The sequence below is a fragment of the Pygoscelis adeliae genome, unplaced genomic scaffold, assembly GCF_000699105.1.
Source record: "Pygoscelis adeliae isolate BGI_AS28 unplaced genomic scaffold, ASM69910v1 Scaffold30, whole genome shotgun sequence".
Classification (NCBI taxonomy): Eukaryota; Metazoa; Chordata; class Aves; order Sphenisciformes; family Spheniscidae; genus Pygoscelis; species Pygoscelis adeliae.
Window position 1 is genome coordinate 1,338,676 of NW_008823915.1, and position 25,316 is coordinate 1,363,991.

Here is a 25,316-nt window from a genome sequence, read left to right on the forward strand (position 1 = left end):
GTTAAAAAATTGGAGTGTGATTCATAAATCTGCCACCCACCATCTTTAGTACCCAATCTCAAGCCTCGTAGCAGCCTTTACAGGCTCCTAGATGATGAGAATGATACAACACACATCTCTCTTTGCAAGGGACTTTTGGCACCCAATTTCTGTAAGTGCCATCAGAAGCCTTATCCATAGAATTTTGTTCATGGTATTAATGGGCATTTTGCTCTTAGATGCAAATAATCTCCCTTTTCTCTGAGACTGAGTACTCTAGAAAGACCCACTCACAACTTCATGTAAATTCCTCACAAAATAGAATTCCATTATTTTCCAAGTCACATGCACAGCAGAGGTATTGCATGAAATATGTTTGGGTTTTGCTATAAGTAACTTCAGCTCAGGTTGAATTCCAGGTCCCTTTCAGGAAAGCTATCTCATATTGTAATGTACTTAAGCATGTACTTATCTGACTTTTGGAGCAGTATTAAGGATTGTCCCAAAAATATGGCAATAAGGGGATGCTTCCTATGTATTTGAAACACAATATAGTATGTATGATACGTTCCCATATATAACAAGAAAAAATGTAGCTACTAGTCATCAGAATGAGGATCTGAGACTGTGTTTAATTCTGATTATGAGATAGAAACATGTCCAGAATCACATGTCTAGAGTTGAGTTACTAGCAAATAGTTTTAGAATTGAAAGTTGGTGTTGAGTGTTTTCGGACCAGCACAATTTCCCATCCTCTTCCCTACTTTCTCCTCTATTTTCTTCTTGCTTTTGGTTACAGTTACAATTTTTCTGACTAATCCTGTCATTATGTCCTTGTTCACTGGAGGGATGGCTGATGAGTCATGGAAGAGCATCTTTCTCCAGCCCCTGCAAGAGCTCTCGCCTCCATACCAGCAGCTGTGAGGTACTGCCAGGCTAGTGCTCAAACAAGGAATGTTTAAAGCTGTGATTTTGATACCTGAATTATTCTTGGCTTTCAAGTTTTTGTCAATGGACATCAGCTGCCTTATATGACTTTTAAAGCAAAATAAAATAGACCTCTCCAGTCCTTCAGTGACAAAGGAGAAATAAAGTTGAGTGGGACAATTGGTGTAGCTACATCTCCACCGACTTCATATGAATGAATGAGGCTGGCTTGGTTGGGAGACAGCAGGAGGCTCTTCCTGCTCCTGTGCATACCATCAGGGCTTCCTTGGTGGTGTGGGAAGAGACCGGGCGCTTCAGTTACATTTGCAGACAGTGAGGAAATAACGTTCATGTGGCACAAATAGCTGGATTCTAAATCTGCTGATTTCAAGCTGAATTACAGCTCTTCAGGAATGGTGCAACTTCCCAAAGGCACTGAGGCAGAGCAGACGCTTCCATAATGCAGAGCGCTCCGCCATGGATCATAACTAACTCACAAGAGTAAAATCCTGAAATGGGTCCTGAAAACATCTGCCTGACAGTTCAGGCACATGTGTAGCTGTCTGTCTGAAAGGTCAGCTCTGTCCTTCGATGTTTCTTGCGCTTGATTATGGGGGACAGTGCAGGAAGGACAGGAAAGACTCCAACTGTCAGAATTATTTAAAAGATCTCTTGAGAAGGAAGGTCTTTATCCAGAGGAGGTGAGCTTTGCCTTGCAGGATGGAGGAGACCAAAACCAGACATAGCATACAGAGAGAAAGACTAGAAGGACAGATATGTGTCGGACCCAACAATAAACAGAAACTCCAGTTATCATTAATTAAGTCTCTTACTGTCCAGTCACAGGGAAATAGGTCCCATGGCAATAACAGAAAGGAAGTAACTCAGTGCCTCCGCTGTTAATTTAGTGCCCTCCTGGGACAGACGGAGAATACTGTTGTGCATCCGCCCTGCTAACAGGCTTCATCCCATGGAGAGGTTCTGGCTCTTCCCAGCACCTCCGAACATGCCCTGAAGCCTCGTCCTGCAGCCAGAGGCCCTAGAGCATCCCCCAAGCAGAGAGGCCAGCCCTGTCAGGAGGCCGGGGTGGACCAGGGACCCTGCTTGGGAGGACGGGAATTGGGAGAAGTGTCTGCTCAGCCCCAGCTGGTACCTGCTACCAAACAGCTGTCAAACAGTGGTGGAAAAACCATGCAGCGTCTGTTTTCCAGAGGAGAGCTGTGCTCATGAGCTGCAGTGCACAAGGGCTAAAATATTTTGGTTAAAATATATGTTGCAAGAAATGAGCAAAACCTAAAGTAAACAGTTTACACAGAGGTGAGCATCTGCTGATTGCTGATATGCACAGGCAAAATGAGTCTCTGTTTGAAAATGGCCTCATTTTGCCCTTGACTGCCTTTTTTTATATAGTGGAATAACTGACTCTTCAGCAAGACAGAAGGCTCCACTACTTATGTTTCCACAGTGCATTTTCTCTCCCAAACAATGTTTGCTGCCCCAAGAGCCTAATTATCACCTAAGAGATGTTAACAGCCAGATCATTGAAACTTCCAAAAGGTTTTGATCAAATACAAGCAAGATGTAGTTTGTATTTTGCTGCTCTGTATTCCAGGAGCAGCTGGTCTCCTGAGGTAGTAAAGTGTGGACTAAGTTAATGAATTTAAATATGCTTCTGTTAGATCTTTTAATCATGAATGTAATTGCATCTGGTAGTCTTTTTAATTTTTAAATATAGGGTATGTGATTGGATTTCTTTTCTTTTTTTTTTTTTTTTTTTTTTCCCAAATCTATTGCTACTGTTCCTCCCTTCAGGGAATTCTCCAGTAGGAAGACCTTGTCTTCCCAGAGTGAACATTGTGAATCTTTACTGTACTGATTCTTTCAATATTAATTTTCTGTGTTAGTAATCCCCTTTCTGTCCCTCTTTACAACTGCTTCTGCCTTTGTTATGTCTGGCATAAGGAAGATACACATGTAGTAACAGGTACACCAAGCCCAAGCATGGAGTGGGAGGAATTTACCTTTGGTTTTTTCTGTCTCTGATACATGCCTTTCATGCCAGCTCTGGCACTTGTCTCTAGGCTGACTGGAATAACAGGATGCACAACAAGCATCGGACCAGCTTCTCAGAAAGACTAACAAGGGGAATTTGAACCCCAATACCTGTGTCCCACAGTCAACTGAGAGATGCAGCTTTTCTGTGTTTGAGCTAATTGATGATAAAAAATGTCATCAGGCTAAATAGAGCAAACAAAGGAAGCAGTGCTGGCAGTTCCTGTGATGCTAAACGCTTTCCAGATCTTTTGCTTTTGTATACACCCTCTCTTTGGGATGAAAAAATAAAATACACCAAGCTGAGATCCCACAGAGTATTCAAAGAAATGGATTGCAATGACCCTGCTACCCTCCAGCTCCCATTGGCAAAATTCTCAAAGAAAAGATAAATTTTTATGTGAAGACACAGTCAGGGGATTGAATGACTCAGGGATGTGGGACATGGAGCCTCATGTAACAAGATGACCAGCTCTCATCCATCCCAGGTTGGTAGTGACTGAAAGCCGCTCCAAGCTCAGCAGTTTGCCAGTGTATCTGAAAGAACTAATGGCCTCAGCCCAGCAGATCCCTGTGGGCAGAGACTTATCACAGCATGCTCTAGGGATGTAGATTGCCACATTCTTACTTCAAAATTTACGCAACACAAGAAACTTTTTCTCTGTGATAATTGTTTTGACAGAGAGACTAAGCACATGCCTGCATTCAAAATGTGATTATTTCATGTGCTGATAAACCCCTCTTGGAAGAGAACTCACACTGGCAAGTGTTCCTCTGCCTCTGTAACTTAACCCATTTCCCTGGACAGAATAAGCTATACCCACAACTGTATATATAGCTACCCACAACTTTTTGCTGGCATTGCTGTTTGGCTGACAATGTTCTTTTATTATTTACTTCTCACAGTGCAGCTATGCCAGCAACACTTTTCCATGTAACCTAAGCCTATGAGAGAGAAAAATCCTGTGTAAATTTTTTGGAGGTGATGTTTCGTAGTCAAGCCTGAGGCAGAGACTTAAGCAAAAGGCTCTATAGATACCAAATTGTAATCTTGCAACGCAAAACCCATGGTTATGTATGCAACATCACCGGCAGGCCAGGGGGCACTTCATGTGCAATGTTTGAGTAAGCAGTGAATATATGCCATTAAATTGGAAATGTAAATACCAGTGGCAAGTATTCTAAGTCCCTCTGGAAGGAAAGTTGTGTGTGCAGAGAACTGCCTTGGGAAGACACGCTTGTGCCAACTCTGGTACTTGGCTGCGCCACCCCATCAGAGGCTGCGGTTGGTACCCAGCTGTGATGACTTCAGTGTAGCGTGGGGTGCTGTCGGGTGGCACGCTGGCATCGCTGCCTCCAGCCCCAGTATGGAAAGGGAAATGTTCACAGTTACCAATTCCTGTCGTTGTCCTCCCCCACCAACCCAATGAAATGAAATTGCACTTGTGGCCTTAATATGTAAGGCATAACAAATCCCACGAGAAGGGAAGAAAAATATTGCCATAAGGAGAGCTTCCCCTCTCCGCTGGACCAGGCGGGCAGCGCTCAGCTGCAGGTGACATTCAGCAGCAGGCAGGTGCCATCTAGTGGGAGCTGGGCCACATCCAGCCCCGCAGTCGGGCTGGGTCTCCCTCGGAGAGAGCTGGGCTTTCCCTTTCCGCTGGGATGTTGGGGTATTCGCAGGCTGCAATAGACGCAGGAGGAATAGGCCCACTGTGCACTTCTTTGGAGAGAAGCAAAGGGGTTTCCTGAGTTGAAAGCAGTGCTTTGGGGAGTTGCAACGTACATTTTTAAGCACATAATTAGACTTATTTGCAGTGGAGCTTGCACAGCTGAAAGGTAGCCTTTCAGCCAGCTAGGACACCTCCAGAGTCCTTCAAATGGAAAGCAAGGCGGTAACATTGGCCTGTATTTAAAGAAAAAAAAATTGTCTGCCAAGGATTTATTAAACAAAAAGCTGCTTTCAAAATCATGTTCAACACATTGCTGCTTTTCTGGTAGTCGTAAGTGCTCCTGCTGGCCACAGGGCAAGGGATCTCATTTACCACCCTTAGAAGCAGAAGAACCCATGGTTTGTTAGGGCGTGATACCCCTTCTTCACAGTCCAGGGGTGCTGTTCCTGTGAAATACCCACTTGGTATTTCATTGGACCTTACATTCACTCAGATTTGCCAACTCTTAAGCCTCATAATGTATTGATGTGAGGGATCACCCAACAAAGAAATCCTATGGTTGTTGAAGTTTTGAAGGCTCAAATGTCCCTCTGAAGACCCAAACCACAAGCCTGATTTGTGATTCCTGTGAGTGCAGCTAAGAGGAAACAAGAGGATTCCTGTAATTAGAAATAGCTTTGCTATTCCTTGCACCTCTCTCAGCAGCGCCTGGGACAGGTCACTGTCAGAGACAGGATGCTGGCTGGCCTAGACGGATCAGTGATGGATTTGGAGCAGACCTTTCTAGCACTGCTCAGCTAATGAATTTTGCAGTCTTTGTTAGCTTCCTCAGTATGGTGATTCACTTAGGAGAGAAATTGTTTCTGTGACCTAGACCATCACTTTGACAATTCCTGTTGGATATTTCTGTATGCCTGCTTTAAATGAACTGCGGCTGTGGAGGTTGGCAGAGAGTCCTAGTGCTGTTTGGTATAAAATACCTGCACCTTGTACTGTGCGTGTTACGTATTTTCTTTAAGAAACAGTATTAACAAAAGTGTTAATTGCAGGCCAGCTCATGCTGTGTTGTTTTCAGGCTCAAGCAAAAGAAGTTGAAACCACGAATTAACCTACTGTTTTCAGATCAGTAATCTGTGAAAAAATGAGTAATGATGCCCATGAAGTCTCCCATTGTGCTGTCAGGAAGGGCTGGTATTGGTTACAGTAGCAGCATAATGAATAGCACCCTCTTCATCAGGCTGCAGCCCTTCCTGCCTGCCTCAGCCCGGTTTCTGTGGTGGTTTTAAGAGCAAACTCTAAGTACTTCCTTAGGTCTGACTCTGGATGCTGTGCCACATGCAGAATGCACTGCAACATGGATTTCTTGATGCTGGCATGACCTGTGTGAGATGAGTTGCTTTTCACTGCATAACCTTTGATGGATTTGTTGCATACGGCTTTTAGTAATGTCTTGATTTCCCAGGAAATAACGTGTTTTAGGCAGAAGCCAGGCACCTTGTTAGTCCTGCCAACTGGCAAGGGAGGTGCATATATGCATATGGATATTTGGTGTTTAATAATTGAACCTGGATATATCAAGGTTGGCAGCATGTCTTTCCACTTTAAAGACAGGGCATTGTTATAGGAAAATGGGATGTTTTCCTGTGCTGAAGACAGATTTTTCTTCCCCAGCTAGTCCTAGTGTCTGCAGCTGCTGTCTAGATATCACCTCCTAAAAGGCAAGGAATGAACTTCTGAACATCTGTAACAGCTACATTAAGTGGCGTGGTTTATTGTGGAATTATGGATGATGATGGCTGGATTACTAAATTGTAAATCAATCAAAGGCATTTTGATGATATTCTAAACCATGAGAGAGAGACTCATGCAGGAAGAGACTGATTTATTGCACCAACTGGTAACACATCCATCCCCAGTCATTTTAATTTATCATTATTTTGAAAAGATTTCAACCCTTCATAAAAGCAAATAAAAAAAAGAAATTTGTAATGATGATAAAGTTTTGCTGTAATGAAAATTGACACTCCTGCACTGTGATTTCTGGTGATAGCAAAGTGGAGAATAAGGAACATAAGATACACAAACTTCACAATAAATTAGTTGAACAATTGCTTTTGTTTAATTGTCTTTTACAAGCAAATGAAGGGAGCTTTTTCCTTTTTATTCTTAAAAGTATTCCTTTGAAAGTGTCTCACACTATCTGTAGTTTTAAACCACTGGTACCCAGGATTTTGAATGCTTAGCAAGTCATCCATTTCCAAGGCATTAGCAACACAGACAGGATTTATTTCAATCTCTGCAGTTGACTCTTTGATCCGGGGCTTGCTTAAGTGCATTCCAGTGCAATTAATTAGAAAAACAGTATAAGGCAGTGGCAACTCCAAGGGATCTTAAATGTAAAAGTGACTGATTAGTAGTTCTGCTTTCTTGAGGATTATCAATTTGTTGCTTGACAGCATCTGCTAGTCCTGAGCAAGGGAGAGTCAGCTAATTGAGAAGAGGGAGCTTTGGTACTCTTTGCAAGCCACTAATATTCCAATATACACTATATAATATTCTAATATACATTAATATGTAAGCCACTATTTGCAAGAAAAGAAGCAGTGTGGGAACCTCTCCCAGCATGAATTTTAAGAAGGAACCGGGTAAATAGAATTAGGACCAGTCCCCTATCTCATGCCGTTAGGTGTATGGCAGTACGTAGTTCACATTGATTTGCTTTGCTGGGCAGTAGTTGTTCCCTTTCACTAGCAGCCCTACGTGGCTCACAGAGGAACAGAGGAGCTCTTTGGAAACCAGTCCTTTCAACAGCTTGCACTGTGGCTGCTTACGGGAATGGGTTGTGCTGCTCTTTGTGTTTTTCTTTCTTGGGATGTCTTGTTTCTTGATGTACCTTGGTGGTTGAAAGTTAGAATGTTTACTTGAATGTCCAGGACATGTCAATCTAGTTTCAAAATTCTGTGCATCTCGATTCTGTTTCCTGAGTCTTCCCACTCCGATCAATAAAAGTAGCCATCCATCAATTTTTGATTGAAACAAGATTGATCCAGGAGCAACTCACAGGTGTCTGTGTTGCAGTTGCAGCTGTCTGACACAAATATTGCATCCCTTTCGGCTGAGGCAGGCAGTTGCCGAGGAATTCAATTGTCCTGCATAAGCGATCAATATCTGCTACTCTTGCTCCCTTAATCTTCCTGTATGGTTTCTTTATAATTTAATCTTCTTCAAGGAGACGTACTTCCTGTCGATCATGCTGTTACACTTTTCTTGAGTCTTTCTTGAATCTCACTGCCAGTGGAGCTCCTGTGATTTGCAAGAGAAGCTAGCTTACAGTTCAAAAGAAAATGCAAATTCCAGCCTATCTGCTTTGTTTGCAGCTGATTCGGATAAATATCTTTGCATATTGCATAGTTCTGCTTTGTCTTTATGCTATTTCAACTTGCTTCTGGTTTTCTTTTTTGTGTGGCAATATCCCGATCATTCGTTCTTCTGCATCCTGAAGTGTGCAGGAATCAGATGCAGAAATCCTGCTTTATTAGGTAAAATATGCACTTGCTTTATTCGTTGTATCCATCTTGACACCTGGGGAGGCTGAATCCCTGGCATTCTCTCTCTTCCCAGGGCAAAGACAGTACAAAGCTGTGCAGATTTCCGTGCAGAACCAATGTGTCTCAGTCCTGATGTCGAGGGGGAGACTTAAAGTTCAGCCCCCCTTATAACATGGCAGCCTGCACTGGTAGTTTATTAGGGGACAGCACTTACCTTCCAGAGTTAGAATGAGACGCCGAATGTTTTCCACTTAAACTATGAGTGCAAATTGGTCTCTGACACAGAGATTAAAAGTTCAGCGTCTCATTACTCTTCAGGGGTTGATTTGTTTCTTTCTTGATTCTGATGTGTCTAACATACAGGGAGAAATAAAAAAAAATAGTGGGTACAGTACCCTTCTAGCAAATATTTTATAGTAAATATGGCTGTAATGTGTTACTAAAACCTGAATTTTGTGTAATGCTAAAATCAATAAAAATGAAAGCCTCTGCCACAGAGCCAATAAGTGAAGGGAATGAAAATTCTTCTTATGGAGTATGGCAGTGTTTTTTCATCCGGAAATTTCCTACCTTGATGACAGCAGGGGCAATAATAAAAGCAAAAGAATGCAAAGAATAGGCATGGGTTGCAGTCCACATTTCTACCGTCTGTCCTCTGCCAGCACTGATGTAATCCTTCTGGCAGTGAAACTTTCCATTGCAGTCTGTCAGCATTCAGATGTGCTATTGATTAGTCGGTTTACTAAGGTCACTTAGGAATCACAACAAACCTCCTGAAACCTGGGAAAGGTGGTAAATCAAAGGTATTTGATTTGTTACTTGCCGTCATTTTTGGTGCCTTGCTTCAGTAGAAGACAGCAGTCAACACTTCCTAAGCGCTTCGTATGAGGAAGGTTATGATGGCCAAAGAAAGCACTTGTTTATAAACGGTGCAAGTAACATAAGCTTTTAATGGGTCCTAGAGGAGTCCAAGGCTCCAGAGGGCTCTGGAATGCCTTCCTCTCCGCCCCCATCTGCTCCCCTCACCCTGACCCCCACTTTTTTTTTCCAAGCCTTTGGCCAATTTTCATCACATCTGTCATTTTGAAAAATGATCTGGCGGTTCACTCCTAAGGTTCATAACATGTCATGTATCTTTTTTTAGATTAACTTGTTTGCAAGAGACAGTGCAACAGGAAATTCTTGTGCTTACCCAGCAGCTCAATTTTCTTGAAAAGCAGAGATGTTGTTAAAACTCGGTAGTCTGTGTCTATTCTGCTAATTGGATATAAAACAGTCATGAGACACGAGGGTGATAGGACCATACTTGTTTCCTGGCTAAAAGCCTATTAGTAGTATATTGCTAACAAATCTGAACTGGGGCTGAGTGTGAAACAGTGTATTACGAACACAGCAAGTCTCAATACTGCAGAACACTGAGATCTAAGGTAAAAGCGTACCCTCGTTTCATTTATGGAGATAATGATTCTGAAAGTGTCCATTTCTGATGGTTTCAGAGGAATTAATACCCAACCATACCTATCTTGATGCTGCATTTGATTCCAGACATAAAATGCTCCCTTGTATTACTATATATATCTCATCAGTATGGGATAGTCTGTATCATACTGCCACTCCCAAGGTGGATATCAAGGCTACATGTGTCCTCCCAGCTTTCTAACAAACCATGGTTTCACCCATCTGCCTTTGGGGCTGACTTACATCCTTTGTACCTCCTCTCCAGCCCTACAGCCTTTGCCAATATAATTCAGAAGGAATATCTGTGTGAAAGGAATATATGCGTAATAGTATTCCAACTATTGCTTTGTAGACCTACCTTTCTTCATAGGTCAACTTTAAATAGAGGCATCTCATACTGCGCTGTTACTGTGCTGCAGCCACCGTGTGTGCAGAGGCACATGCAGACACACAGTATTATCGCTCCTATCAGATTCCAAAATCAAGGCTGGATTGCTGCAGGGTGTCCAGATCGAGCACACAGATTGATCTTTGCCTTGGTTTCATGTTTGCAGGTTTCTTCACCACCAGGCTGGGGAAGGCCCTTGCAATTGTGTTTGACTCTATCCGGTGTTTTTAAAGCTGTGACTCAGAGCCCGTGCATGTCTTGCGAACACCAAAAGGCGAGCGTGTTTAAAGTTGTTCTGAGTGGATGGAGGGGTGGTTGTTCCTCTTGTGAAATGCCTGAGCTGCTGCTTGCTCTTTTGTCTCCTTCTTCACTGTCAGCTTCTGTTATCTTTTCTATTGCCTTTGCAAGAAAGATGTGTTGTATTTCGTACACACAGGTACACACATGCATGAGCTTCACGCTCCCTGGCTGGCACTGCAGCGTGACCGTTCATGGTATGATGAAAGGCTGCATCGCCAGGATTGTGAAGCATTCAAAATCCTCCACATTTTATGAAATACACAGGGGAAAAAAGAGAGGTGTGGCTTTTCATGCATGACTCCTCACAGTTAAATTATTTTTTTAACCCAGGGTTAAATAGTACTGGTATTTTTAAGTGTATATTTAATGAATATAACGCATTTTAATTCCTGCTAAAAGATAGAAATATGTAATAGATTCTGACTCTACAGTTATTTAAATCCAAAAGACCAGACCTAAGTAATCTCAGGTTCATTTACACTCTGAAATCTGGTACAGATCTACTTACACGCTGAGCCAGTATTGTTGTAGCTGCTAGAATTAGAATTTACTCTGTTTTTCCATTTTTAATCTGTTCTTCCCCAAGAGGTTTTTAGGATAGGATAGGATAGGATAGGATAGGATAGGATAAGATAGTTGGAAGGGACCTACAACTATCATCTAATCCAACTGCAATTCTCCTGGGCAGTAACTGTGAACTGGAAGGGCAGCAGGTAAGGCTGCAGCCCCAAAAGCCGTATAAATGTTGCCAGCTATAGAAGTGCTCTTTTTTCAGGGGCTGCTGGTGCTCACACCCCATCCTGTGTTTCAGAGGGAGTTAGGCATGTCATGTCCGCGAGAATCCAAAGCTCCGCACACCTAGCAGGCGCTCAGACAGCAGATTGCTAGGCCAGGGTATTCCACAGACTCCAGAATCTGCTTTGAAACCTCTTTCTTGGGAATGGAGGAATATATGTTCGTATTGAACTGCATTTAAGCTTTCCTGGAAGAATGGCCCTTCTTACTCCCCCATTGCCTTAACAGGAGCTGAGGGTGCAGTACAGTTATTAGTGGTTTCTTGGAGCTGGTGTGACATATGAGACTCCACTTTGCATATACTGAGATTAGGAGAAGCAGGTGAGTGGTTTCTGGAGCATCCACACACAGACAGGCACTCATATAGCAGCTTTTTGTTTAAACACTCTCAAAAATACAGCCGAATTGTGAGAGAGTGTAGCCTCCCCACAACTCTGCTTCTTTTTCAAGAAGGGGTAGCTGGACTGAAATACCCAATTTTACCTGCTGAAACCCACCCTTGTGTATTTAGAAACCTGTGCTTTGGATTGCATCCAGCCAAGAGAGTCTGTGAGAGTTTAATTTTTCCATTTGGAAAAAAAGCATGTCAATTTGTCTGTAGTACAAGAGTATTCTCTTCTGCCTCCAACTCCTGAAGCATCCTGAGGGTTGTTTTTAGGGGTTAGCTCTCAGTGGGCTGTCACCAGCATGGTCCAGGGATCGCTGCATCGGGAATTGGCCCATGGTGAAATCGAACTCCAGGAAGAGTCCCCGAGTGAAGATCGGGAGGGTGAGCAGAGCCTGTGTTCTGGTTGTTACATTTCAAAACATCCTACCTTTTAATACAGCAGAGTCCCAAGAGCAGAGACCATCACGCAAAACAAACACAACTGTGCAAAACAAACCCAGTTACCAAAGCAAGCACTGACTTGCTATAAAGACACCCCCCTGGTTTACTGGAAAAGAAAAACATCGATGTAGGTGTTTACACAGTCTGAGTACTGGAGGATTGGCTTTGCTATTAAGTTTCTTGGCTTTTGGTGTTCTGTCTGGCAACCTTTATTTAAACATAGGGGACAGAAGAGACTTGTTTATTTTGTTTATTTGTTTGTTTGGGGTTTTCTTTCTTTTTCTATGACTTTTAAAGGCTGAAGAGTTTATTGTGTGTGAAATGCAGGAACAGTCTAAATGAACACCAGATGAGAGGAAACAAGACTGAAGAAAATTAGGGCTATTTGCTACCAAAGGAAGTAATCATTGTACATATATTAGATTCCAATCTCTCACTGAGAGTGTGTTTTGCTACGCAAGAAATCTGACTGTAGAGTTAAAAAAAACGGAAATACGTGGAGTCTTCCCAAGCTTGGGCTTTAAAAGTGGTAAGGCAGGGGTTTGGTGTACTGGTGGTAAATAAGGCAGGAGGTAACTTTTACTGAAGTAAGTGGTGGGGTTGGCTGGAGAGTGTTCTACACCCCAGTGTTTCCCACCATAGCAGAAGGTCATTTTGTGGCTCTGTGCAGAAGGGTAAAAGAGATTTTCATACGTCTGTTATTTGTAGGTAACATCATTAGAGACACCTGACTCACCTTTACTTGTTATTTACCTGGTCATTGCTGGAACTGCTCCTTTAGGATACACTGTCCATTTTCAGTGGAGATAACGGTTACCTAATAATCCCCTTAACTGCCTCTGTAAGGTGAGGGTTTAAGTGATCCCAGTAGGGGTGCTGACTGCTCTAGTTCTTCTTTCCTTGGTCCCTGCAGACTAACGTCAGGGTAGGTGCACGTTTTCATTTTGCTGGTGGGAGGCAAAATCACTAGTTGTTTTAGTGATAAACTATTTACAGTGAGAGCCAGTATGAATTGAATAAGGACCCTCACAAATGATTTGAGGAGTGTGTAATACATGGGCTTGGCTTACAAAGATGCCTTAAATCAGCCACAAATTTGACATTACTACTTCTTTTAAACAAAACAGAGTGTTTCTCATTCCTGCAAGCTGGCAGACACCCTGTTCAATTCATTTAATTCAGTGAGGACATAGAAAGGTTTTTTTATTATTTTTTTCTTTAGCAGTAGAAAAATTGCAGCCTGGGGGCATGTTGCTTTGACAGATTGGGGTTATATGGTTGAAGCTGACCTATGCAGCTTCCTTCCCCTTCCCCCTCCTGGCAAGTGGGATGAAGCACGTATGATTGGAAGTGGCTATCCTTATTTTGCTCTTTATCTCATGGAAGGCCACCACAGTAGTCAAGAAGGACTTGTTATAGATTTTGCTTTTCCTGTGAGGGATGCTTGAAAGCTCAGTGAATAACCTGTAGAAATAAAAAATAAGATATTTTGGCTGTGTGGGAGGGAAGCATTTAATCACAGCGAAGAATAGGGGATTGCACAGTCAAATAAGCAGTTCTTGGCAGATTTTAGAGACCAGCAGTGGGAAGTAAGAAGGGTGTATCAAATAGGAATGTAGGAAAGAATAAACGGAAATGAACTGAAGAGAGATAATAGCATCATATTTAGAATCTGTCACTTTATCAGAATTATATTGACTGGTTATTAGCAAAAGAGAAGGAATTGGTTTCTTAGAGGAAGAAGGGTTTCATTTCCCCTTCATTAGCTGAGGAACCTGCTGACAGGAATTAAGGCAGAATATCACTAAATGGGGGCTTCAGCCACTCCCTCATGTCTGCAAGAAAGGGTTATTTTTAACCCAGATCTGCTCAGTGACTGCATTTGCAGCATGGCCCTGCAAAAAAATCTCTGCTGGCAAAACTAAGGCTGCTTTGTGCTGCTATGTGAGAACGGGAAGGAGAGGTCCAGGGTGGGAATCCTGTAGGGCAACAGTGCCCCTGACGCCTATGTCATGAAAATATGCCTCAAGTTAACTATTGTCCTCTGACCTCTGTCCATGAACAGGGGCTTTGCATAATCATTGAAGGAGACGGTTCCTGCTCCAAAAGATGTTATGCTTTGAATTGCCAAAATAGACAAAGGAGACATTGTCAGTCCTTCACACATGGGAAACAGAGGCAGAGGGAGAGAGATTTGTCTGGGGCACATAGGCTAATTTTGACAGAAGGGTTACTTACACTCAAGTTTCCTGAATTCATTTGTGTACTACAACGGCAAGATTGCCCTTCCTTTCTAATATTGGATTTTTTTCTCCCTGCAACTTCATTTCTAATACAGGGTTGTTTATCAAAAACATGATTTCATTTTGCTCTGTTTAATAAATGTGCTAGTGATTCTTTCCACAAACAAAACTGTGCAGCCTGCATGCAGATCCGAGTTGCAATGCTGAAGTTGCAAATGCCCCAGGGAGCTTCAGTTGGATTTTCACGTTGGGACTGCCAGGGACAATAATGCAGGGAAAGGCAGAGGTGTGACTTTGGCTTCTGCTTTTCTTTGTCCTCCTGGGGATCACGACCCCGTGGATATGTAGAAGGGGAGCCTGCAAGAGTAGTAATGCTGTTCTGCCCAGGTTCACATGGGAAGAAAAAGAAAAGAAGTGTCTTACTAACTAGAATGTCCATTTTTCTTGCTCAAGCTTGTTAACTCCAGGAAGGCCAGTGAGACTTGGCATTGCATGACCAAACTGGGGCTGTTTGGGTTTTTTATGAGGCAGTATTGAGTGGAACCATCTGGGCTAGGAGAAGACCACACTTCTGAAATGAGCCTTTAGGAATACTTAAGTTAAGTAGCTGTCTGGGGCACCATGCTGAAAGGAAGGGCACTCACAGCTGCATGTATTTTATGGGTTTATTTTATCTCTGATGACAAAAAAGAACTTACTAGTCATGTGATTCCTCATAAATTTCAAGCCACTGCTGACAAGTGGCAGTGCCTGTGTTCTCAACCACGCTGGCACAAAGTTCCCCCGACTTTCTGGCTCGCGATGTTAATAACGATGCTGCTAATGGATGATGCTTTAGAGAGATATCTAACTTTTCTCTGAACTTAAAGGCAATCCCCAAGTTACAGTTTGAGAATGGAAACTTCAGTATCTTAAGTACCTTGGGTGAATACTTCCATGATCATTCATCTAATATCAAAGTGGCTCATCTCTCTGGTTCCTGAAGCCCCAGTCTTCCTAAAGGTGTGCTGTTCACTTTCCTGAGAGCTGAGGGAATCTGCACCTCTGAACCTAATATCCTTCCAGAAAGCTAAATACAGGTTTGGGAGCATAACGTTCAGTATGTCAATGGTGCATCTCAACTTAGGCGGTTTGAACTATGCTTTTGCATTGCAGTCTCTGTTTGGGTTTGTTGTTTTTTTTTATTTATGCCCCATTGGGGCAGCTTCCTAAAGTACCTCCAGGGGCCTGGTTCCACCACCTGTATTCCAGTTCCCAAAGATACATCTTATTTCTGTGTTAGGAGGGAAGCTCCCCTCCTTCAAGCACTTTTCTATGTGACAGACCTGGAAAGGGGCACATCAAATTCAATATAATTTCAAAAAATGTAACCTGTTTTCCTATGCTTTCTCTTCACTCAGATGAGTCTTAGAGAGAGATTGCTCATGGTAAAATATTTACCAGTGTATTGCCTCAACTAAGATAATAACTCTTATAGTGCAGGTGTGAAGAAAGAAGTACTTGCTCCTTAAACTTTTTTCAATCCACGTCCTGTTCAAGCTGTCTGTTTCAATGGACCCTAGAAGCTTTGCATGATATTTATTAATCTGATTTACTAATAGCCTCCTAAAGTTTAAACAGAGAGAGAGAGAGAAGGCAAAATGGACTCAGGGGTATTTATTAATCTGATTTACTAATAGACTCCTAAAGTTTAAACAGAGAGAGAGAAGGCAAAATGGACTCAGGCTTACAGGAATCCGATTCATGCCAGCTCTGCCACAGACACCCATTTGACTTTATGCACATCATTTAATATTTGTTGTTCCCCTGTCTACAGAAATGCAGATACTAATTCTTCTTTTTCTCCCTATCCATATTTGTATAGACTGCAGTTTTGGACAGGAATCAGCTCCTCCTGTGTCTTTGGATACCTCACAAATGAGTCCCTGATCTTAGGTGAAACGTCTAGTTGCCTCTGTAAGCCACATAATAATAATTGGCTTCAACCTGCTTCAGGAAAAAATGCCACCTTTGGATTATATTGGTGTAAATAAAAAGTCCACTACAGTTCACAAGTCAAAAAATGCTGATAGTGTTTAGCATCAATGTCTGTTGCTTGAACATCTGGCATTCATCATTGCTTTCCTTTTCCTTCCACTGTCATATTTTATCCCCATCTGTTAGAGGTTTCTTAGCACTGTCTGTATAAATCATAGCTGCATCTCAGTCTCGGTAGTTGAATCATTACAGGCTGCAACGTAAATGAAGGAAAAAGAGGTAAATTTAAGGGAAGTGTTTCTCTTATGCACTCTGCTCCCCTTCTTTCTCCCCTCTCCCTGTACACAGACAGTACTAGACAGTATTACTAGACAGCGTGATACCCTTGCTATGAAGAGAGATGGAAAAGTTTCCAAAAATAGCAAATGTTTTTACCAGCCCTAGTTCTGAAGACAGAAAGCAGGAGAGGAATTGGAGCTGGAGTGGACACCCATTGCCATTGTTGGAAAGACCAAAATTTACTGCTTTGGAACAACCCTTCAGCAAGTTAGTAATAAATTGGGAAAGCAAACATTCCTTAAAATTAGACTTCCTGGGCAATGCCTTTGATGTATTTTCTTAACATTAAATTACTCTTATTGCAGTAATTTAGGTTACTGCTAGGAACAATAATATTGAAGGTGCTAGGAAAATATGGGTGTGTTAATAATAGGCAAAGCAGAATTTTTTTGCTTTTTTTTTCCCCCCCCTCAAAAAACTGTGCAGTGCCCTCGCAATGGCCATCACATTCAGCTCTCCCAAGCCGTGCCGGCAGGGCAGCGAGCAATAGAAGCATTCCAAAGATGCATTTCTGATGGGGAAATGAATCCACTGCCACCCCTCTATGAAACATTTCCAGTAGCATGTGTGCATTAGCCTGCCAAAGCCAGGTGCTCCCATTTGTGCACAGTGTCACACAGCGCCATGCGCTGGGAGCACATGTGGATTTAATTCCCTGCCAGCTTTAGCAACTAGAGAAGGTATTTCCTTGTTCTAGAAACACTCAGAGACACCATAGTCCCAAGCTACTGGAAGTTAGGAAAAAAAAGGCCCATTTCCCTCTGTCTGGAGAGGGCTGTTGCAGACCGCCATCACTATCAATTTCAGAACTTTATCCAGGCTCAAGGTTGGCTGAAGCTGGAGCGTCTCTTTGTACAAGACAGCTGTCATGTTTTCAGTTCAAGGGACAGCTTGTATTGTTGGGGACTTCATTATACTTGGAACGGCAAGAATGCCCCACGTCACTATGTGTGTTCCTCCTGATTGTCTTGCTTTTTCCTCCTTTTTAGTCTCATGTGTCAAAGGTGTGTCTAAGTTTGTGTGAATTGATAGCAGATTAGCTGAAATGAGAATAAACTATTGGTACTATTGCTGGTTGTCAACTCACGCCTTCTCTTTCTACAAAGCATATTGCATTCCTGATTTCCCATTTTCACTTATGTTCCTGTGGTGTTATCCTGCTACTCACTGCAGACTCCCAAATTTCAGCTCGGCAGCCAGATCAATCAAGCAGTAGGTGTCCTGGTCAGCATCTGCATGAAGTAAAAATGATAGGCCCAGCTCATAAACAGACCAGTTCAGTTGCTGGGCTGTCCTGAAGAGCAAGTCCTGGCTGATTCAGAGAGCGCATGGTTGTGTGAAAGGCCAGGCAGTCCCTGAAGTCACAGTTGCTCTCTGAAGTTGGTAGATCAGTTGAAAACTGATGATTTGTTCTGACATTGCAGTCTGTTGCTGGAAATGGATGTCCCGGTGAAAGCGTTACTACTTGGCAAGACTAAAATGGTAGGCAATGAGAAAGAGAAGCATGGGTCTAATGTTGCACAAACTACTTCGCATGAGATATTGCAAGAAGAAAATAATCCAACAGTACAGTGGAATGGATGCTGTGATGTTGATTTACTCTTGTCTTTTTGATATCTGCACTAGATCTCGGCTTGCCAAGCATCTTTCTTGTTACTAGCAGGATATTTATTTTATTTTCTCTTCTTCTTGTAGAAAATTTTACTACATCACACTGCTGAGAGACCCCGTATCTCGTTACCTCAGCGAATGGCGTCATGTCCAACGAGGAGCTACTTGGAAGACCTCCTTGCACATGTGTGACGGCAGGACACCAACTCCTGAAGAGCTGCCATCGTGCTATGAAGGCACGGACTGGTCAGGCTGCACGCTGCAGGAGTTCATGGATTGCCCGTATAATTTGGCCAACAACCGCCAAGTGAGGATGTTGGCTGACTTGAGCTTAGTGGGCTGCTACAACATGTCTTTCATCCCAGAGAACAAGCGAGCACAGATCCTGCTGGAGAGCGCAAAAAAGAACCTCAAAGACATGGCCTTCTTTGGCCTGACAGAGTTCCAGAGAAAGACTCAGTACCTGTTTGAGAGAACTTTTAATCTGAAATTCATCCGGCCCTTTATGCAGTACAACAGTACCAGGGCAGGAGGGGTGGAGGTGGATAATGACACCATCCGGAGGATTGAGGAGCTCAATGACTTGGACATGCAGCTCTATGACTATGCAAAGGACCTCTTCCAACAGCGCTACCAGTACAAACGGCAGCTAGAGAGGATGGAGCAGAGGATAAAGAATCGGGAAGAGAGGCTTCTTCACCGGTCCAATGAAGCACTTCCCAAGGAAGAGACCGAAGAGCAAGGACGCTTGCCCACTGAGGACTACATGAGCCATATTATAGAGAAGTGGTAGCCTAGGCAGACTTTTATATTAACGATATTCTAGGGTTTCCATATAAAAGATCATGGAAGTAAAAGTACAAAACCAACAAAAAATATTTTATTTAAAAGCAAGTCTGTAAAACAGAAGATAGATTGCTTCCTTAAGCATAGGGTCTTTTTACTGTTTCTTACAAGACCAATGAGATTCTTAAAAAAAAATAAATACATAAAAATAAAAAAAGGTCAACATTATAATGCAGAGACAAAAAATGCACAAATGCAGTTACCCGCTCTTAAGGCCAAATACAAGAGAATGTTTCTTATCCTCACAATTCAAACACAAATGGCAGAAGTAGGGTTTTTTAAATCTGTTTATCCCCTGAACATAATGATATAAAGATCCATAATTAAAAAACAAGGAAACTGAGGTTTTCTTTTGTGGGTGTTTTTGGAGGTGGGATGGGAATTGCATTGCTTGTAAGGAAATGATAACGGTGACTAAGTTGATGATGTGCTATCCTGTCAGGCTGTGATCTGAGCACAAGAGTGGTCACTTTGTTTCAGCTGGCAGCCACTGCCAGAAAGTACAGCACCATAAAAATAAAAGAAGAAAAACATCAGAGGATGAGAAACATTAAAGCAAATTGACTTTCGCCTAGGATATGTACTTAGCACAGTGGTTTTGATACATTGCACTGGTATCACATATACATACACAACTTCATCACAAAAATAATAGGGAACTCATGCACAGAGCTCCCAGACTTGTTTCACAGGCAGGTCCCAAAACAAGGTAAAAGCCGGCCAAATTCCACATAGGCTCAAACGTGCAGTCACATGCCATCCTGTCACCCTACACAACTGCCGCTCATGCCTTCATCAGTATTACAAGTTAACAGCACATGAAAACCCTATCCCACATACTAAAAAAAAAAGGAAGTTAAAAGAAGTTAAATAGCAATACTCCCTCATAAATCTGCACTAGAAGTTCCAGGAAGACCCTGCAAATAATCAGTCATTAATGGCAACATGATGAGGGGGTGATTTTGTTTTGTTTGTTGCTATGTGAAATACTGAACTACAACAAGCATACAGACATACCCGTATCTGTATTTTTTCAGTTATTTTTACTTGCTTTTATCAAGAGATAATGGGCATCAGCCTGCTTCCAGTGAAGTCACCAGAACTGATTTAAGTGGGAACAGGATGGGGCTCTCTTCCAGAGCTGTGAAAATTTCTGACTATGGGTCTGAATTAATTATGAGACAGTGCACATTGTCTTTTGGCAGAGTGCCTGTTCTGCAGCTCTTACTTTAAATGAACAAGCTGTGTTCATAAAACTGGAAAGGGGAATCATGGATAATGTTTTTTTAGTCTCAGACCACTTTCAAAGCAGAACTCTTTCTCTTTCAATGCTGTTTTTTAGGGACTCATGTAAGTTTAATCCTCCAGTGTGGTGACAGTCTAACCAGGTTCTGCTTACTGACTTTTGAGTCATAGAACAACAATGACTTCTCTAATTCCTCTTCCCACTCACCAAATTAAAGTATGGCTTATTTTCTTGCTGTTGCAAGCACTTCTTTGTTTGGCTGGAAGCATGGAAATGAAGCAGTTTTTGCCTGTTTCATGTCTCACCCCGTTATTACTCAGCCTGTGAGACCTGAACCAGCTATTGTTTAGGGTAAACTATGAACCAAATGGAACATGATTTGATTTTCAAAGGCCATGTTAACTGCAGATCACATATGGCATTGCAATCACCAGAGGAGAGGCAGAGAGCAGATGCATTCAGCTTTAGCGTGTTGTTTTTACAGTGTCCCTTTCCCATCACACGAATCCACTGAAGTGCTGCTTGTTTTGTATTTTAATTCGCCCTCTCTGCCTCTGTACAGTTTCCAACAGTTTCAAATTCAGACTGAGTTTTGCAAAGGAGGTGGCTGCCTTAAGCAGAGGAGCTGCCTTGTTTCTTCTGTGTACACCCTGGGGGATACACCTTGCTTTTGGAGATGTTCTTCTCCAGAAGAGTGAAGATGACTAAAAACTTAAGAACAGAAAATACAAACAGCACTTTGGGCTCAAATACAACCCTGTTACAGCCCCGATCCAAAGACCACTGAAGTCGAAGGATGTCATTCCTATTGATTTCAGATGAATTTTGATCAGGTCTGCATCCTGGTGCTGCAAAGTGCCCGAGCGCACACTCATCCATCTACAAGCACAGTGGGTCGTCGTTACCCATGCATTTGGCTGGTACCAATATTTGCTAGTGGTGTCACTGTCTTTAAGGTTCTGCAACAAAATAGCCTCTGTTCCCAGAGATGTGTAGCTTGGCCATAAGCATTTCCTCCTAGCTGAAAAGTGGGAAGCAAAATGAAGCAATTTTCGGTTGTTGGCTTGGGGGCAGAAAGTATTACAAATCCATTTGCTCATCTCTGAATTCCAAGACTGGGAGGAGCTATGTCTGCTAGTTCCCAGCGCTTTTATGTGTTGCTGTAACTAAAGAAAACATTTATATTTAAAAAATGCAATTTTACAGGCTGTTTACCCACAAAACCAATACACAAGATATAAAAAGCAACTGTTTTATATGCACAGTTTCCAGCTTTCCCCAAAGGCTTTTCACTGTGCATCCTGCGTTATGGATCCATAATGCGTAAATGGTTACTGCAGCTAATCCATATTCGAGGTGCACATTGGCCCAGCTCTGGCAGAGAAGTGAGGTGAATGCCCAGGCGGGTCTGCGTATGCCGGCACTGTCTTCTGAGAGCCATTCTGTACTGAAGGCCAAATTCTGCTCTCATCTACCAAAGGGTGACAGTAAACGAGATATTGTGTATGATTAGGACCGGCATAATTTGGCCTGAGTTGTTTCTGTGTTGTGTGCTCTGAGTTACCAGCTGGATTTTAATGGATCTATCTGCAGGGTTGTCTAAATCAGAGGCAGCCTCTGACCCTAGAAGCATGTCAGTAGAAGACCTTGTTCCAACATTTGCTTTGTAATATATTACAGTAACAAGCAAAAGTGAAACTATCTTGAAAACTGTCTTGTTAACAGTTTCACTTCAACCCACAAAAGGAGGGCTGGCCTCAGCTTAGCACTGAGGCAGAAATTTCTAGATTCAAATCCTGCGCCCGGCAAATGCCTCGGTTTCTCCACCTGTACATTGGTAATAACAAATTCACGCACTCTAAAGAGGTACTCCAAGGTATGAAAAGTATAGGGCACTTTGAAACAGATTCCAAGTATCGGAAATGAAGAGAATGACCCAAAAGCCATCCCTCACTCTGGCTGCTGTGCTGGTCTGTTTACAGCTGTAGGCCATGCGTTAATTTATTGTAAGTGCTATATGCCAGAGCATGGGTTGCAGGATGTACCTGGCACTATCTTCTTCCTTTAGTGGGTTTAAGGGAACTTTTTTAACATAATGTGAATGTAGTTTTTTGTGATTTATATGTACTACAGTTTGAAGTGGTACAATTTCTTTTATTTTTAGGACTGATTATTTGATGCTACAATAACATGAAAAATGTGTGTGTAGTTTTGAAATGAATGGAGAACAACGGCTTTAAGGCACTCCGGCAGAAGTAGTGGCCAGATAGTACATTCTTGTTCAATATCTGCCCCTTTCTTCCAAAATGTTTTTCCTGTGACTTCCAGATGCACTGAGACCTTCTTCACTACATGAAGTGTTTCTTCAGGGGGCCTGTCAATGCATCATGATCCAGGTCAGGATAGGTGAGTGCTGGGTACCATGAGTGCAGGTGCAAGATTGCGACCTGTCTCTTACTGGAGTTGGTGAGGCAGTTCCTCTTGAATTCAGATTTTACCTGGTCGGATGCTTATCCATCCCACAGTGTTTCTGCCATGGTTCCAGGGATGCCCCGTGAAAAGCCTTTACAAAAGCTGGGGCTGTGTAAGGTATTTCTCAGGGTTCATACACTCAGCAGTATTAGCGTGAGTGAGCATTTTGGAGAGGCAGTTATCTGGTACCAGGCTCTTAGTCTCTGCCGACTTACACTATGCTGACCCTTGCACATCCACAAATGAGGGTGATGCTCCGAGTGGGTATTTCCCAGCAGATTCCATTCCTGGTTTGGGAGGGTGGAAAGGCCAAGACACGGAGCAGTGCTAGGAAGATGATCCTTTTTGCTTTTAGTCACCTGAACAGGGTTAACTTCACTGCTTGGTGGGTGTTTCTGCTGAAGAAAACTTTTTATTGCTCGTTTGTCTCATCCCAGCTAGCTCTGTTGAAGGAGTTTGCCTCCTCCGAAGTTTTCCAGACAGTCAGATGCCACCTTGTACCCTACCCAGGTCACAAAATGCAGGATTGACTGACAAGGTTGCAGACCCAGGCTGTCATGGGGTTCAAAGTCATCAACAAAAAAAACCCCTCAACAAAGGATCAGTGTGAATTTCTGGCTTGCCTGAATTTCTCCCTTCGTGTCCAAAATTTTGGAATAAATGGGGGGCACTTCAGGTTGATGTTTTTTCCACCCCATAGTCCCTTACTTGCTTACAAAACTGGGATGGCAATGGAAGCAGCATAAAGAAGATCCCAACAAGCTTTTGAATGCTCTCTCCCAGGGCTGTCCTGTAGGAGCAGAAAGGGCAGTGCAGTTGCTGAGAATATGAGCAAGGCAGAAGGACCCCCACAGTGGCAGTACGGACACATGTCAGTTAGGAAGTTTTCACTCCGAGCCCCTCAAATCACTTCACAGAGACCACTGAACAGCTACAGAAGGTAATGACCAACATTACAGAACAGGGCCTGACCAAGATTTATATCCTGGGGTTAAAAGCTTCTCTAGCTTCTTACTGACATTTAGAGTTACTCAGACCCTCCCCTATCCCACAGAATTTTCTGAATGTCACAAAACTTGGTAAAGCTATAGGAATTTGCAACACAGGCTATGCTAAACATTGTATTATTTCCAGGGCTATATCCTGGAATGCAACTCACACTATCTGCTGGAGTCAAATCACAGGGCTGGCTGCATTGTCTTTTTGTTCTTGTTTTCACGAATATTAGCAGATCGTGTTCCAGAGGCAGAAGTGAATGCAAGATTCACTGCCTGATCAGCAGTAGAGCCAAGCCTTTAAAGCACAGGTCAGTTAGCAGCAATTCAGGTACACCAGCGAGCAGCGGAGCTCGTGTCTGTGCACACAATCTGAGCTATCTGTGGCTGCTTGTTTTGCCCCATCTACCGGAGTTCTGCCAAGGTGAATGCAGTCCTGATAAGCACATGGGTATTAAAGCCTGTATTGTCCCAGCTGCAGGTGGTCTTCTCTGTAATTTTCAGCCATGCAAGCTGAAAAAACCCAAGATTTGCAAATGAGTGTGTCTCATCCCTCAAAGCCCCACAATTCCCCCTCCCTGTTTTCCCCTAGGTGTCAGTTCTGCAGACTGGATTGAGAGAGTTGTACTATAATGAATAATTTTATATTCAAAGGGTTTACTGAGCATGATTTGTTTTGTACATATTGGAATATGATTTAACTTATTTTTATCGCCCCTTTTCATCTTTTTTTCGTAAGAAGAAGACAAAAATCCCCACCCTCTCTCAATGTGAAGTTCCTCTGTGTTTGTGTGTAGTCTGCCAGGCAAACGTGCAACAGCCACAGGATTTCTCACCATCCCTACTGGTATCTGATCTTATTTTTCATTGTCATTTGTTTTTGTCTGAGGCTTTGCTTATATTGTCTCTTCTTTCCTCTCTGATGCACAATCTGCACAGGGAAGGGAAAGGGCAATGCAGGCAGGACTTCCTTTTTCTTCCTCCCCACTTTCTTGTGTGCTTTACCTACCAAGGAACTCAGTTTTTATCTTCTAGGAGTTGTGTGACTGAGGGTAAAAAAATACAACTGTCCCCCAACGCGCTTTCCATCCTCCATATTGTAGATCAAACAGATTCAGCTTCTCTGAAAGTGATTGTGGCTGGAGTCATTCCATTGGGCTGAATGTGTATGGTTTGCACTTTTTTTCCACTTCAGCAACTTAAAAACAACAAAAAATAAAAGACAACTGTTTAACTTCAGCCAAGTGACACTTAAGGCTTTATGTATTTATTTATAGCATCTTACAAAAAGTGTTAAAAGTTTTTTTCTTTTCTTCCACAAGAAAAATTGGATTAAAAAAATAATCATCTAATTGTTTTTGTCTAGATGAAGAATGAATGTTAGCAGATGAAATAAACCCTGAAACTGAGCATCTGTCATGTGTGTTGTCCTTGCATTGGCCTTTGGATGCTGTTTCAGTGTAATATGTCTTGCCTTCCTGTATCACAGAGAGATAAAGCTGCCAGTGGAGTTGATGGAGAATATTTGTTTTCTGCTAAAAAACCAGACTCCTAACAGAGAAACATTCAAGCAGAAACTACAGTCTGTTTATTCTTATTGTTACGTTTGAGCCAACGTTACAAAAATCCCTTAAACCT

The 25,316-nt window shown here is 42.5% G+C and overlaps 1 protein-coding gene across 1 annotated transcript in view; it reads left to right on the top strand.

Moving 5' to 3' along the window:
- Positions 1–25,087, top strand: part of HS6ST1 (heparan sulfate 6-O-sulfotransferase 1) — a 139,647-nt gene extending 114,560 nt beyond the window's left edge. The window contains exon 3 of the mRNA XM_009318901.1: positions 18,204–25,087. Within this exon, the coding sequence (XP_009317176.1) occupies positions 18,204–18,912 (709 nt within the window). The 3' untranslated portion in view covers positions 18,913–25,087. The remainder of the gene's footprint in view (positions 1–18,203) is intronic.
- Positions 25,088–25,316: the final 229 nt, after the last annotated feature.